This window comes from Microchirus variegatus, assembly GCF_963457635.1.
Source record: "Microchirus variegatus genome assembly, chromosome: 1".
NCBI lineage: Eukaryota > Metazoa > Chordata > Actinopteri > Pleuronectiformes > Soleidae > Microchirus > Microchirus variegatus.
Genome location: NC_139802.1, coordinates 2,632,039 through 2,647,038, shown reverse-complemented (window position 1 = coordinate 2,647,038; position 15,000 = coordinate 2,632,039). Strand labels below are relative to the sequence as shown.

General features: G+C 39.4%; 1 protein-coding gene across 1 annotated transcript in view; it reads right to left on the bottom strand.

Annotated features, from left to right (window-relative positions):
- Nucleotides 1–15,000, bottom strand: part of pitpnc1b (phosphatidylinositol transfer protein cytoplasmic 1b) — a gene marked incomplete at its 3' end in the record, with an annotated part of 22,517 nt that overhangs the window by 6,301 nt on the left and 1,216 nt on the right. Inside the window, exons 2-6 of the mRNA XM_083899722.1 lie at nt 6,402–6,550; nt 4,018–4,106; nt 3,785–3,792; nt 3,570–3,641; nt 1,641–1,733 (exon numbers count right to left, since the gene is read on the bottom strand). Coding sequence (XP_083755848.1) covers nt 1,641–1,733; nt 3,570–3,641; nt 3,785–3,792; nt 4,018–4,106; nt 6,402–6,550 — 411 coding nt within the window. The remainder of the gene's footprint in view (nt 1–1,640; nt 1,734–3,569; nt 3,642–3,784; nt 3,793–4,017; nt 4,107–6,401; nt 6,551–15,000) is intronic.

Sequence of the window (15,000 nt, the reverse complement as noted above, 5' to 3'; positions counted from 1 at the left end):
TGAGGTCATTTTTACAGAGTGAGGACATTTTGGCCGGTCCTCACATTGTTTTCATTTAAATCACTTCCTTAGTTGCTATATGCTATACCCAATTTGTTAAAAAAAAAAAAAATCAAATTTTGGGCCAAAAATTTTGGACACATTTTTTTTTGTAAAATTTTGGACACATTTTTTTTGTCCAATTTTGGACCAAATTTTTTTTGTCAAATTTTGGACCAAAAAGTTTTTGTCAAAGATTTTTTCAAATTTTGGACGACAAAGTATAGTATGCCGTTTTTGTCAAATTTTGGACAAATTTTTTTTTGTCAAATTTTGGACAAATTTTTTTTGGTCAAATTTTGGACAAATTTTTTTTTTGTCAAATTTTGGACAAATTTTTTTTTTGTCAAATTTTGGAAAAAAATTTTTTTGTCAAATTTGACACATTTTTTTTTGTCCAATTTTGGACAAAACATTTTTTGTTCAACTTTGGACCAAAAAAATTTTGTCAAGGATTTTTTCAAGTTTTGGACGACGGTATTGAATGACGTTTCTGTCAAAATTTTTTTTTAAATTTTGGTTGACATAAAATATAAAATTTTGGACCAAAAATTAAAAAAAATTGAAAAAGTTTTCCAGCTCTTTTTGCTCCGGGGCTCCTCCTGCAGACCTTTTATGGTACTGCAACCAGTAGTTCTTTGTAGATGTGGTTCATGAAGTAGTATTTGTAATTGTGTTGATTTATAAAGTGGAAATGCTGGTCCTCAGTATGCAGCAAGTACAAGAATGTGTGTGTGTGTGTGTGTGTGTGTGTGTGACTATACGTGAGTAAAAGAGAATGTTTGGAGGTGCAAATACATTGTTGCTGTACACATTCCATCAGAGGGGAAATGTGACGCAGTCATCTCAGCAAACTGTGACCAGAGGAAACTGCTGTCTTTGCAGTTTTTTTTTTGTTTGTCTGTTGATGCGTGTGTGAGTTTGTGAGTGCGTTGTTGTCATGCGCTTATCCGCATGCTGCCGTGTATCTGTGGCCGTCGCGTTGACCTTTATCTCCGAGGTCTCGCAGGCGAGTGGAGAAGCGTTACACCGTTGAACCTCCGTTATCGCTGATTTATGCTCGTTTAGATGTAAAAAAAAATAACTATGTGAAGTTGTAAATCATTGTCAAAAGAGCTCACGCGATGCTGATTAAGCGCCAACGCGAGAATCTCTGTGTTCCTCAGTGCAGCCGCGTAGCAGCGCTGTGTCGTCGTCCCTGTGCTGCTGCACGGAGAATATTGCATTTTGTGCAAAGTCTGATGAAAGGAAGGCAGAAGCACTCGTCCGTTCAGTTCTGCAGGGGGGGCGGGGGGGGTCTGATGTCAGTGTCTGCCTCCTTGGCTGAAAATGCTGTGAAGCACCCATGAAATGTTTCGTCTTAATCTTCGTAGTCCTGACTAGTGCAGATAACCACTCTTTCTGTGTGTGTGTGTGTGTGTCACAAAGCTGCAGCGGGGGGGAGAACACATGTCTTCCTTACAGCAGCATCTCTCTCTGGGGGGTTTTCTACCGTCTTTATAAAATTCTTTTGGAAGGAGGTGGAAAAGGATGAGGCTCTGACCAATAAGTTGAAGTATCTGTTGTTGTTTGTTGTTTGTTTGCAACTGTACAGCACGTACCTCCACCTCTTTGTAGTGCTTCTCGGGGATGGGGTCACTGAGGATATCCAGGAAACTCACTTTCTGCGCTGGGGTCGGCGTGTCCCCAAACACCTACACCCAAACAGAGTGGCGAGGTCATACAGTATAATGAAAGCACACACACACACACACACACACACACACACACACACACACACACACACGCACGCACCGACCCTGCACACAGTGAAGAGCAGGATCAGAGTAGATGCGTATCTGTGTAAAAAAAAAAAAAAAAAACCTAAGGTCACACACCATAACACCCCTCACTATATCCCACCCTGAGGCCCTTGGAGCAAATCACGCTGGAGTAAAGAGAGGAGAGAACAGAGGACAGAGGAGGAGGTGAAGGGGGGGAAAAAACAAGGATGTATGAGGGATATTAAAAGAGAGGGGGAAAAAGAGTTATGAGAGCAGAATACACTTTTCCTTGAGAGAGAGAGAGGCTGCAGTTTCCCCCCATAATGCCCCATTGAAGTTGTTTCGCTGTTGAAAACAAAACCTTACTGAAAAATCAGCCGTTAGATGATAAATCAGTTCGATGATAAATCAGTTAGATGATACTCTGTGCTCTTTTTGGTCTGTGTCTACTCAAGGTCTCACTCCCTTGTATGGAATGTGTTACATTAGCTGGACGTAAAGTGAAGCTGTTCACAATGTGCTCAGTGCATTAGACTTTCTAACAGTCTCCTCTTAATGGTTTTAGCTCCGTTATCTGTGTGGTGTACAGTATATACTGTATATATATATGTATGTGTGTGTGTGTGTGTGTGTGTGTATAAATATGTGTATATATTTGTGTGTGTATATATATACATATGTAAGTATATATATGTGTGTGTATATATATATATATGTATATGTGTGTGTATATATATATGCATAGCTGTGTGTGTGTATATATGTATAGATGTGTGTGTGTATATATATGCATATGTGTGTGTGTGTGTGTATATGTATATTTATGTGTATGTGTGAACATATGTGTGTGTGTATATATTTGTGTGTATATGTGTGTATATATGTGCATATATATGTGCGTATATATATGTGTATATATGTGTGTATATATATGAGCGTGTATATATGTATGTATATGTGTGTGTATATATGTGTATATAATATATACACATATATGCACATATATACATACATCTGTCTGACTATATATATATCTATATATATCTATATATATATCTATATATATATCTATATATATATCTATATATATATATATATATATATATATATATATATATATATATATCTATATCTATATATATATATATATATATATAGATATATATATATATATATATAGTCAGACAGAAAAAAGAAAGTATAATTCAAACCCACAACAGAACAAACTCAGACTGACAGAATACCGCGTTGTAAGTCGTGCATTGAAAATGTGGCTGAAACAAAAGTATCTGAGTGAAATGTGTGTCGTGTAAGTGAAGTGTGCAGACGGTGACTGATGTTGTCGTGTTTGAAATAACCTCGAGTAACCTGCAGACGGTGGGACAAGGAACGAGATTCACCACATTTCTGTCCTCAAACTGCAGCCTTTATCACCACATTTTGACATGTTGTGTCTTGTGTCTTCAGTTACATAAGACACAGCCAGGTATAATAACTAATTCCTGTGTGTGTGTGTGTGTGTGTGTGTGTGTGTGTGTTGGCCCGAGGACAAAATGCAGCACTGCAGCCATGGTCACTGTGTCTGGTTAATAGATCTGCCAATAGTGCATTTTGTGCTTTTCTTGTTTTCCTAGTAATGGACCCCATCAATTTGATGAACATTTTCTTTGCGCTGCAGAGGAAACTGCAATCCCTCGTCTTCTCCTCCCTCTCCTCCGCTAATCACTCCATCTTCCTCACCTCTCGCCTGCTCTCGCTCGTACTCACGTTGTCGTTATCGCCGTTGTTGTTCTCAAATCTCGTCTCAATACGGATGCTGAACTTGGAGAGGAACGATACCTACGGGGGGGGGGGGGTGGGGGCAGAGATTGAGGGAGTGGAAGCAGGGGCCGCAGATTAGATCCACTGATAGTGGAGGGAAAAAAAGGATGAGCTCTCTGTCGCAGATTCATGTACAGTAAATGATGTGTGAGAATACTTACCGAGTACTCTGCAGCATCAGGGACGTTCGATATGGATAGGGGGTAAAAAAAACACAGCATTAGTAACTCATACATGCATGACCACGCGATTGCTCTCACACACACTTACATGGAGACACACACGCGCGTACGTAATGATAAATATTTAATGGCACTTGGGAAAGCAGCTGTTTTTTTAAAAGTAAATATGTTTTGTATAATGCATTAAGGTGGAGAGTGATCCGATGTTGCACCTGTGATGGTGTACGGGTAGAAGTTCCAGGCGGTTTCTGTCACGTAGAAGAATCTCGGCACCAGCGCTTTCGCCCAGGATGGCAGTTTACTGACGGCAAAACGGAGAGAGGCAGAGAAAAAAAGACTTATTACTGTCAGAGAAAAGAAGTCGGCGAGTAGGAGTAGAGATTATAGAGGTATAGACGGAGAGCTACTAAGTGGTTTTTGTGCCATTTATAGCCAAATTACCTGTAGGCTACTCTCACCATAACGTTCATTTGTATGACTCATTTCCAATTACACCTGTGGTGATTAATTGTTACCGTTTCTGCTAAGTCACATGTCAGAACACGATCGAGGTAGAACGCATTCTACACCAACTGTACATTTGTGTGTGTGTGTGTGTGTGTGTGTTATATTTGTTACAAATGTGGACCAAATGTCCCGTAAGCACAGAAAGATTAGGGAAAATCCTCCGCAGTCGGGGAACGTTCACTTCCTTAAGAGTTTATTTGAGGATTAAGCCTCTGGTTTGTAGTGGTGATTAGAACGAGACTCGAGGATACATGAGGGGTAATGAGTGAGGTGAGTGCTGGGCGAGGAAATGAATTTAGAATGAAATGAAAATTCTTGGCTTCCGTCATAATCACAGTTCGCTGATTAACGGACTTGTCGCACAAAGCAAATAAAAACCTTTGTTTCGGCACAAAAAATCCCCCCCGATCACTGCAGTCACGCTTAGCTTTAAATTCCTGTGGTTAAAGAGTCATTAGAGTTTTTTTTTTTACGTCCTATTGTGCTCACAAAGTTCTTTGTCTATACTTTCATCCTCTGCTGTGCTTTAATCATAGCCTACTGGGAATATATCATCTAATATAATCTCTTTATATAATATGTTATACTTATAATATACAATCACAATGCTTGACACAAGTGATTAGTCAGAATAATACACTTGTGATGTTCTGCTTTCTTTCTTTCTTTCTTTCTTTTATTATTTTCATCATCGATTAATCTGTCGATCATTTTCAAGACGATTCGTTTGCGCCGTAAAAACTTAAATAAAAATGTTGATCAGTGTTTGTCAAACCTGGGAATTAAAATGTTCTTGAATGTCTTGTTTTGTCCTCAAACTAAAATATGTAATAATAATATAATCAAATAAATGAATATTATATTCACATTTAACCCTAGAACACCATTGCAGGGTGGTTTTCACCCGAGCAAATAAATGTATGTGATTTTCATGAAAACCAAGTTTTCATCACCATTATTTTTTCTATTTTTTTTTAAAGAAATGTTTTGTTCCCAAATTCCTAATTTTCCAGTAATTTTGGAGCATTTTTATATGGTTCCTCTCATGATGCTTTTCTTTCATTTTGTTAGACATGACACAGTTTAAAATAAAAGAACACTACAGGAATAATGTTTAGGTGTAATGTAAGGTTTTGAAATCATGTTTTGGCATGTAGCGCCACCTACCGCCGTCTACCAATCATTGCAGTCGGTAGAGTCTCAGCTGCCGAGCAACCACGGGTTGCCAGTTACGTCAGAAAACGAAACCTAAAAGACCTCGGTATTTTGAATTTGAATGTAGTAACCGTTTTTGGCCACATTCTTACATATGGCACCTTTAAGAAGCAGAAACGATCAGAAATCTTGTTTTAATAATGCAAAAAAAGCTTCAAACGATTAATCGATTATCACAATAGTTGACGATTAATTTAGTGAGTAATTCTTTCTTTCTTTCTAAGTCGTCTGATTCCAGTGTTAATGCTATGTATCCAAGTTATGAATACACGCTCTCATGTACAGACATGAGTGGGATCAGATCTCTCATCTAACAAACTGCCACAAAGTGAAAAAGCCTGTTTCTCTTCCTTAGATCTGTGTATGACTTAATGTGTTTTCATACGCTTTGTGTGAATGCATAACACACACATAATGTAATACGATCGACTATCAACATCATAAAGTTTCAACACTACGATGGGAAAATCTGAGACTAAATCCAAAAACAATCCTTTAATTACCCGCGTCAGGATGACGCAGACGTGTTTTGGAAAGTCTGTTCTGTTCACACGGACGAAACCCGACGGTTTTTTCCTGGATGATGATGATGATGAGATACAACCACATTCCCGCTGTCATACCACAGCACAGGCCTCGGCATGTTTCAGATGGAGGTCACTTGGACTTTAGATGCAGGCAGGTTACTCCTGCAGAATCTGTTTTATTGCCTGTCAGTGGTGATACATGAAACTCGTAGAGGACGGCCTAGCCTTTGCAGTGAAGCAAGAGATCAAAGATCAAACGCAATCACTTATCATAACGGCAGAGCCGACAACCTGAGGATAAGGCTCAGGTTCTCCGTATCATTAGGTGTTAGGGTTGCACCGTTTACCTGCTGAGGTAGATTCTCTTCTCGGTCAGCTGTCCGGGTCCGTACTCGGGGTGAACGCTCGCCTCGTTTCTCACCACCTCGACCCCTTCTCCCCCTCCGCTCTGCTCACAGCTGTGCTTACTGATCATATATAGCTGCCCGATCCTATACTGCATCCATAGGAGAGAGAGAGAAAAACATGTTATGAGCAAAGATGAAGCACGAGGCAAAAACATCTTCCCAATGATGAGTGAAGGGAGCAATGAAAAACAGTGGAGCAGGTATATGGAAGTAAATCTGTGCCATCCGAGTTTGAATTTGAATTTCTAACACTGAATTTTTTTGCATCGAAATTAGACTTTGAATTTTAAAAACCATCAAATTTCAAGCACTGTTTTTTTTTGCCATTGATTTTTTTTTCAACGTTGAAATAAATTCAGTGTCAAAAAAATTCAATGTGTCAAAAAATTCAGTGTAAAAAAATTCAGTGTAAAAAAATTCGATGTTTCAAAAAATTCAGTTGCAAAAAATTCAATGTCTCAAAAAATTCAGTCTCAAAAAATTCAGTTGCAAAAAATTATATTTTTTGAGACATCAAATTTTTTGCAACTGACATTTTTGAGACATTGAATTTTTTTACACTGAATTTATTTCAACGTTGAAAAAAAATCAATGGAAAAAAAAAACGGTGCTTCAAATTTGATGGTTTTTAAAATTTAAAGTCTAATTTCGATGCAAAATATTTCAGTGTTATGTAACATTTAAATTAAATCTTACGTATAAAAGTTCAGTTTATTGGCAGTAAAAAGCACCAACGGATGATTCAATTCTCTGAGGTGCTTTTCAGCTGAAGCCTGCCTTTGCTTTAGTCTGACTAATAACGAACGGTGGTCATTGTTTTTGACTCAACTTGTTCATTTTTACCATTTGCAGCCCCAGTAGCCACTGTCACAGAAAGTTAGTTTTAATCCTTTGTTATGGGCTCATAGTCCACATAATTGGGCCACATGTTGGTGCAGTGCCTCATTGATGCCTCGGAGCAAAAACCGTCAGCGGTTCAGATCCGAGTTTGACCTACGACCTTTCTAGTATGTGGAGTATGCATGTTCACCCGTGTGTGTGTGTGCATTAGTTCTCTCCCAATACTCTGGCTTCTTTTCACTGTCATGCAGATTGGGACTTGGTTAAAGGTGCATTATGTAATAAATCTAAAGCAACTGGCCATAAAATCCTCCTAATATGTCACAGAGACTCAGGAATAATGTTCATATAACAAACTGAACTCACCAACAACAACAGTACAGACAAAATATTTGCATTAAAAAAAACATTTTGCAGACTGCAAATCATGTTTATGTTTTGAAATCATGTTTTGGCGTCATGTGGCGCCACCTACCGCAGTCTACCAATCATTTCAGTCAGTAGAGTCTCAGCTGCCGAGCAACCACGGGTTGCCAGTTGCGTCAGAAAACGAAACCTAAAAGACCTCGGTATTTTGAATTTGAATGTAGTAATTGTTTTTGGCCACATTCTTACATATGGCACCTTTAATTCAACACTCTTAATTGATTGTGAAGACTGATCATCTCTGTATGTCATGTTTGCTCTGTGAATCTCCCTCATAGAGAATAAAGTGGTAGAAAATAGACGGACAGAATACCTAGAAATATGAAACGATACATAAAATATTCCGAAAAGTGCAAAGAGGTTCACACTGAACTTAAAAAAGCACATATAAACAAACAAATGTACTGTTGAAAGGAGGGTTGTGTCAGACAGCACTGAATCTGACACTGGACTGAACCACAATGATCTCATTATCTGATGCATCAAGTTGGCAAATCATTTCAAAAACGAGGTTCCATGAAACAGCTTAAAGATTTAAAGTAACACCGTGCCATTGAGACCTCTTCTGCAAAATTCTTCAAACACCAACTTTAGTCTCTGCATACGAGACTCAGCCTCACACTGCAATACAATTTAAAGGTGCATTATGTAATAAATCTAAAGCAACTGGCCGTAAAATCCTCCTATTATGTCACAGAGACTCAGGAATAATGTTCATATAACAAACTGAACTCACCAACAACAACAGTACAGACAAAATATTTGCAATAAAAAAAATCTTTTGCAGACTGCAAATCATGTTGTCAGTAGAGTCTCAGCTGCCGAGCAACCACGGGTTGCCAGTTAGGTCAGAAAACTGAACCTAAAAGACCTCTGTATTTTGAATTTGAATGTAGTAACTGTTTTTGGCCACATTCTTACATATGGCGCCTTTAAAGAGAGAAATATTATTATCAGCATTATCAGCTCACGTATAAACCTGCGTGCAAGTGTGTTAGCTTTTAACATTTCATGATTTTATCAGTGATGATGTGCCCAGGATATTTGACTGTTTTCCAGATATCAAAACCATTCCCTGCCAACTTATAGCCTCAGTTTAACTTTTTGAGCTTCCACAACTTCATTTTTATTATTTTATTATTTATTATGTCTCCTCGTGTACATAGATCTAATGCTCACATCTGTCAGATCTCACCTTTGACGTTCTTCCTGATGTTTCTCCTTTTCTCCCCTGTTTGATGTATTTCTTTGGGTGATTTTCCTAATCTGAATATATATAAATATATATATATATAGAGAGAGAAAGAGGCTCTGAGGATAAAAAGACCAATCAGTGAGAGCATGTGAGTTTCGCTCTCGCGGAGGCGTCTGAAACCCACCTCTACTCACACTGATGTTATCCATCCAGGAAGTGTTTGAGTCTATCATAACAATCTATCAAAAAAAAAGTTTGACACTCTGAAACTGAAACTACAATGGTACGAAATTAATTTATTTACATTTTTCTGTTGAAATGTCACAACTTTGTTGCTGTGATCGGCTGCGGGCTACACACCAGTGACGCACGGCCACTGCAAAGGACCACTGTATGGACTTGACCTTGACAGATGGTCAACAGCGGCGTAATCGTATGGATTTCTCTTTTGACCTTAAAGGAGACATATTATGCAAAATCAACTTTTTCCATCCATCCATTATCTAACGCTTTATCCTCCACCAGAGGGTCGTGGGCGGTGCTGTGCCCATTCCAGCAGACATTGGGCGATAGGCGTGGTACACCCTGGACGGTTCGCCAGTCCATCACAGGGCCACATACAGAGACAAACAACCATTCACTCTCACACCTACGGTCAATTTAGAGTGACTAATTCACCTAATCCCCATATCGCATGTTTTTGGACTGTGGGGGGAAGCCGGAGAACCCGGACACACAGGGAGAACATGCAAACTCCTTGCAGAAAGGCTCTTGTTCCGTAGATGTTCCAAACGGGACTCGAACCCAGGAACCCGAGTCTTCTTGCTGCAAAGGCAAGAGTGCTAACCACTACACCATCTTTTTAATCATTTTAATGCTTATATTTGGGACTCTTGATTTACGTGTCCAGAGGATACGTTTTATTTATGACCGCAATGATGCCGGCGAGAGTCGGCAAATGATGGCTTTTCCAAATGCTAACTGCCGTTAGCTGCCGGAGCCTCAGTGATTCTGACGTAGTTTCCTGTGTCTCGTTTGCATTTAAAGAGACAGGCGCTCAAAACAGAGCGTTGTGAACAGGGCTGTTTTGGCAGAGTGATTGAACTGCTGTGGTGCTTCATTCTTAAGGTATTTTGATCGCAGCATGTCACAGACATGTTCATTAGGACACCAGGGAACTGGGTTAAGAAATAGGGTATAATATGTCTACTTTAAGACTGTGCATAAACACGGACATAGCTTTTAAAGTAAAGCCGAGGAGGTATGATGGAAGACTCGATGGTTGCAAAATAAACTGTATTTGAAAGGAAGGCCCAGTTATTTATACACAAACTCTGCATTAAACAAAGACAGTTCCTTCAATCATCATGCATGAGCAACTGCGCTATTGACTCCCAGAGAAGCTGAGCTTCCCTGGAAGTGACATTATTGCTGCATTTATCCAAGCACAGTCAAGCTCACTGCAGTGAAAGTGCTGCGGAAATGTACGGGAAGAAAATCGCGTGAGACGATCTGTGATACACGGCTGATTCCGAGCAAACTAGTCATACAGTCGATCGAGTTCTCGTGAGTCTTTCGTAATGAAATGTAAATGTACAACAGTCCGTATTTGACCATTTATTACATCACATTTTAGAGGAAGCAGGGCTTTTTGTCTTGGAGCATTCACCTCTGTTCTACTTCAGGTTTTATACGCGACACATGCATTCTAGTGAAGCAGTTGTTTTTCGATGTACTGAATCAGTTAATTAAACATATTAGTTCAGTACTTCCTGCATGAGCGGAGCACAGAGTCCGTCTGACACGGTCACTGAAGTGAAATGCAGCAGCGGGGGTTGTGATGCGGCTCACCGGCTCACCATCGCAGGCTTTCTGCAGTGCTGTCACTAAACACACTAGACTTCTCAAATATTGACATTTTAGACATTTGCATGCTAAATGTTAGAGATGAAAGCATGTTTTCAGGATTTTGAAGTTTTTTTACTCTTCCGGTGACGACTCTCTGAACAATCGGTGGCCGACAGTCTGACGACGTCGCGCATAGTGTCGTAAACTAAGTGCAGAGCAGGTACTAAGAAAGCTTGTGGTAAACTATAAAAGCTATAAAAACTTTGTTATAAAAAATGAAATGATTCCTTACACAACTAAACTGTTGAGCTGTGGCCACCATCATCTGATTCATTTTGTTGCTCTGCACTGGTGCATTATTTTAAAGCTCACATTGTGTGGTCCTGTTGCACATATATGTTAGTTATGGAGGTCTACTTACATACATTAACTTGTTTTTATGGTCAAAAACCTCCTAGTTGCTGTAAACGAGCCGATAGAAATCCTCTTTTTTGACGCTGTTTCCCAGCCGCAAGATTTGAGACTCAACTCTCTCACCCAGAAGACAGAGTCTTGTGATTGGCCAGTACCCGGAAGTGACATAATCAGCACACCCGCTCTCAGAAGCGCAGCTCCCCCCTCTGGAACGGTGGACGCACTGCTACTCTTAAAAAAATAGCTTCATCACGACTTCTCACCGCAGTCCCCTTTATGACTTTGACCCGGAGTCAGAAGACACTGTCGCTCATGAAACACCTTCACAACGGACGTTATTCTTCAATGTACGCAACCGGATGTACCCGGACTAGTACCCGGAGCAGGAGGATCTGCTGTTCAGGAGAACCGGTGTTTACATAACCGGACCGGGGTTTTTTCATAGATCTCGCTGAGCCCGAGATTTACAATGAAACACAGCGTTCTCAGCAGTGGCTGAACTGTTTGTTTAGAAACTTCAGGGCTTCATAAACAAGGTAATGACGCAGATACACACTAAAAAACAGCGTTAATTGGAACTTCCGGTCTAGGTCCGCTTTAAAACCGATGCAGATATTATGGAAGAGAGAAAGAGGAGATCGGTTTCTATCCTTCACAGCAGTTAGCATCATGCTAACACTCCTCCTTCATCTACCCACGACAGGGAAATGTCAACATGCAATATTTACTTATTGTGTATTCATGGGACTTAATTATACATAACGATGGGTGCTTTAACATCTTCAACGACTGAACAAACAGCACATTGATGAGTTCCTCCCACAAAGGTTGTGCAGTTTTTTTCCACTTTTGAGACGACATATCTTAGCGCGATGTTGAAAGACGCCTTATCTTTCCGTAAATTCACGATTATGTTCTCTTAAACGGCTGCAGTGAGTGATGTGATGAGAAACTCATCCTCAGTTTTTTGGCATGCATTGTCTTCCCTCTCTCTGTCTCTGTCTGTAAAAAAAGGCGATGATGGGTTTTACAGGCTTTGAGTTACAGTTACAAAGTCCCGAAATGTAAAAATAGCTCGTCTCTGCGGGGGGTCAGGTATGGGGTGTGACAGCAAGTGGCAGTGGAAGAAATTATGATTGAAATGAAATAAAGTTCAATGCAACTTCATAAAAAAAACAAAAAAAAACAACTGTGATACAGAGATAAGTGCAAAGACCAAAGAGACGATTAAAATTAGACTGTTTCTGCAAAACACAATCAAATACCTAGAATGATGCTTGTAGGGATTTGTAGCATCCATATAAACCTACTGAAGCTCCTCAGGCATTAAAGGTGCCATATGTAAGAATGTGGCCAAAAACGGTTACTGCATTCAAATTCAAAATACCGAGGTCTTTTAGGTTTCGTTTTGCTGACGTAACTGGCAACCCGTGGTTGCTCGGCAGCTGAGACTCTACTGACTGCAATGATTGGTAGACGGCGGTAGGTGGCGCCACATGCCAAAACATGATTTCAAAACACAAACGCGATTTGCAGTCTGCAAAATATATTTTTTAATGCAAATATTTTGTCTGTACTGTTGTTGTTGGTGAGTTCAGTTTGTTATATGAACATTATTCCTGAGTCTCTGTGACATATTAGGAGGATTTTATAATTTATTACATAATGCACCTTTAACATTTAATAATTATTCGATTTATTGTCTTTCTGACCCGACGACACGTTGTTTGAGATTCTTTCCCAGAGACTTGGGAGGGATTTCTTGTATCTGTGCAGCTTTTGTTCTTTCATCTCGATGTGCAGGTGTTTGCCAAAACAGTGACGCACCGAACGCTGGACCTTATACCTGCAGGTGCATAATTATAACGCAATTAACTGAAAACCCCCCCCTCAACTACACATGAATAATCTCCATTTAAGTGAATATATGACCGGTGATGGACCACTGATGGTTTAGGTGTGTCCCGATAAATACTCTGCAAACATGTACTTTGCATTTTAAACTTTGTCGAAATCAGTCCGTGCATTTGTTCTCTTGTCACATTACTATGATTCACTGCTGTCAGTGTTTTTAATGACTGTGATGTCACAGATTCATTTGAACACCTTCTGGTTACAGAAGACTGTGACCGGGATGAATGAGAACTGAGAATGTTCCTTCACCACAACACTGTCTCAAATGTCAAGGAGTACAATTTGATTTAATTACATTTAATTTGATTGACAATGCAGACTCGCATGGGGTTTTCAAACTTATCAAACCTGTTCCAACGTCGCACCGATCTTAGTTTTGATCGGTGGTCCAGTCCTGTTTTTTAACACCTGCTGCCAAAATAAGATCCGTACTAAATCCCAGACATTCAGAAACCGTTTGTTGCGTGTTTTTACTTCGACTACAGCAACTCTTTGCTGGCTTACGTCAAAAAAGCTTTGAAATGTTTGGGGTTTGTCAGCAGCTCGGCTTTTAAAGGACTAATACGTAATTGATCGTATCGCTCTGCTTTTAGCCTCCCTGCGCTGGCTCCCCGTTTGTTTTAGAATTGATTTTAAGATTTTATCAATTGTTTTTGAAGCCCTTTATGGCGTCGCTCCAGACTTTATTTTAGACCATTTAATCATTATTATTTTTTTTTTTTACGCCTGCATGCTTTTAAGATCCTCAAACACTGGCCATTTCTCCAATACAGAGTCCAGTTTGGAAACTGAGGGAGACGGAACGCTTGTTTTAAGAGGTTCAAACCTCCAATGACAATGAGCTCATGACCTGTCTGAGGAAACACAGAAGTCTGAATTAATGTATTCTTTTAACTTGCTTTCATTTTAAAGCTTCTTCAGATTTTATCAGATTCAGTTTTTGTTTCCATGTCATTTTACTTTAATGTATAGAATCTTTTGTTGAATTTGGGTGAATTCCAATTCCTTGCTTAACCCTCAATCTCAAAAATGTGCGCTCCCTCTAGTGCAAGTGCTGTCCAGATTCTCAGAAAAATTAAGTTGAGGGGCAAGATTTCTACCAATATTGAGATTTCTACCCAGAATGCATTGCATTTTTTCACATAACAAAGATGGCGCCGAAAGCAGCGAAACGAGTACACTACAAATTAAGTATTTTCTTTGTTAATAGAGATATAAAAATGATGAAAACCATTGTATTATCTTAGTTTAGGCCCATATTATGGATTACTGACGTCATTGTTGCGTAACATTTATTTTTATTTTACGATCTTTTGTCAATAGCCGGCCGGTGCGGACAAGCGATGGTTTGCTATGGTTTACTTTTCAATAAGTCGTGGTGTGTGGTAACTGTCAGCTGAATATTTGTATGAGTATCATCTTATAACTAACTGACAACCTAATAACTTGACTGACAAACGGATCGTAATAAATAATCCTGACGTAAATGTGTTCTTCTTCTTCTTCTTTTTTGGAGTCGACAGACTGGACGCAGCTTTCGCGCTATTCTGCCCCCTACAGTCTGAAGACGTATCTGCATTTAAGGGGTGTCCCATTTCTAAGTGACAAAATAACCCTCAACACTTGGTTTTGAGGGCCAGTTAAGATTAAGGGTTGAGCTTGAGGGTTAAGATAGGAATTGGAATTGGCCCTTTCATTCATTTTCTTAACATTGTTGCACTGTTAAACACTGACCATTGTTTTTTTCTATATAAATAAAGACCAGGTTCATTCAGGTACCAGTTGCAGTCTACTTAAAATGTATTTGGTGACCCAAAAGTTGACCCAGTCTATGTGAATGACTGATTCATAATAACTAACTCTGTCATTGTCTCGGTTTAGAAATGATTTTCCACAACTGTT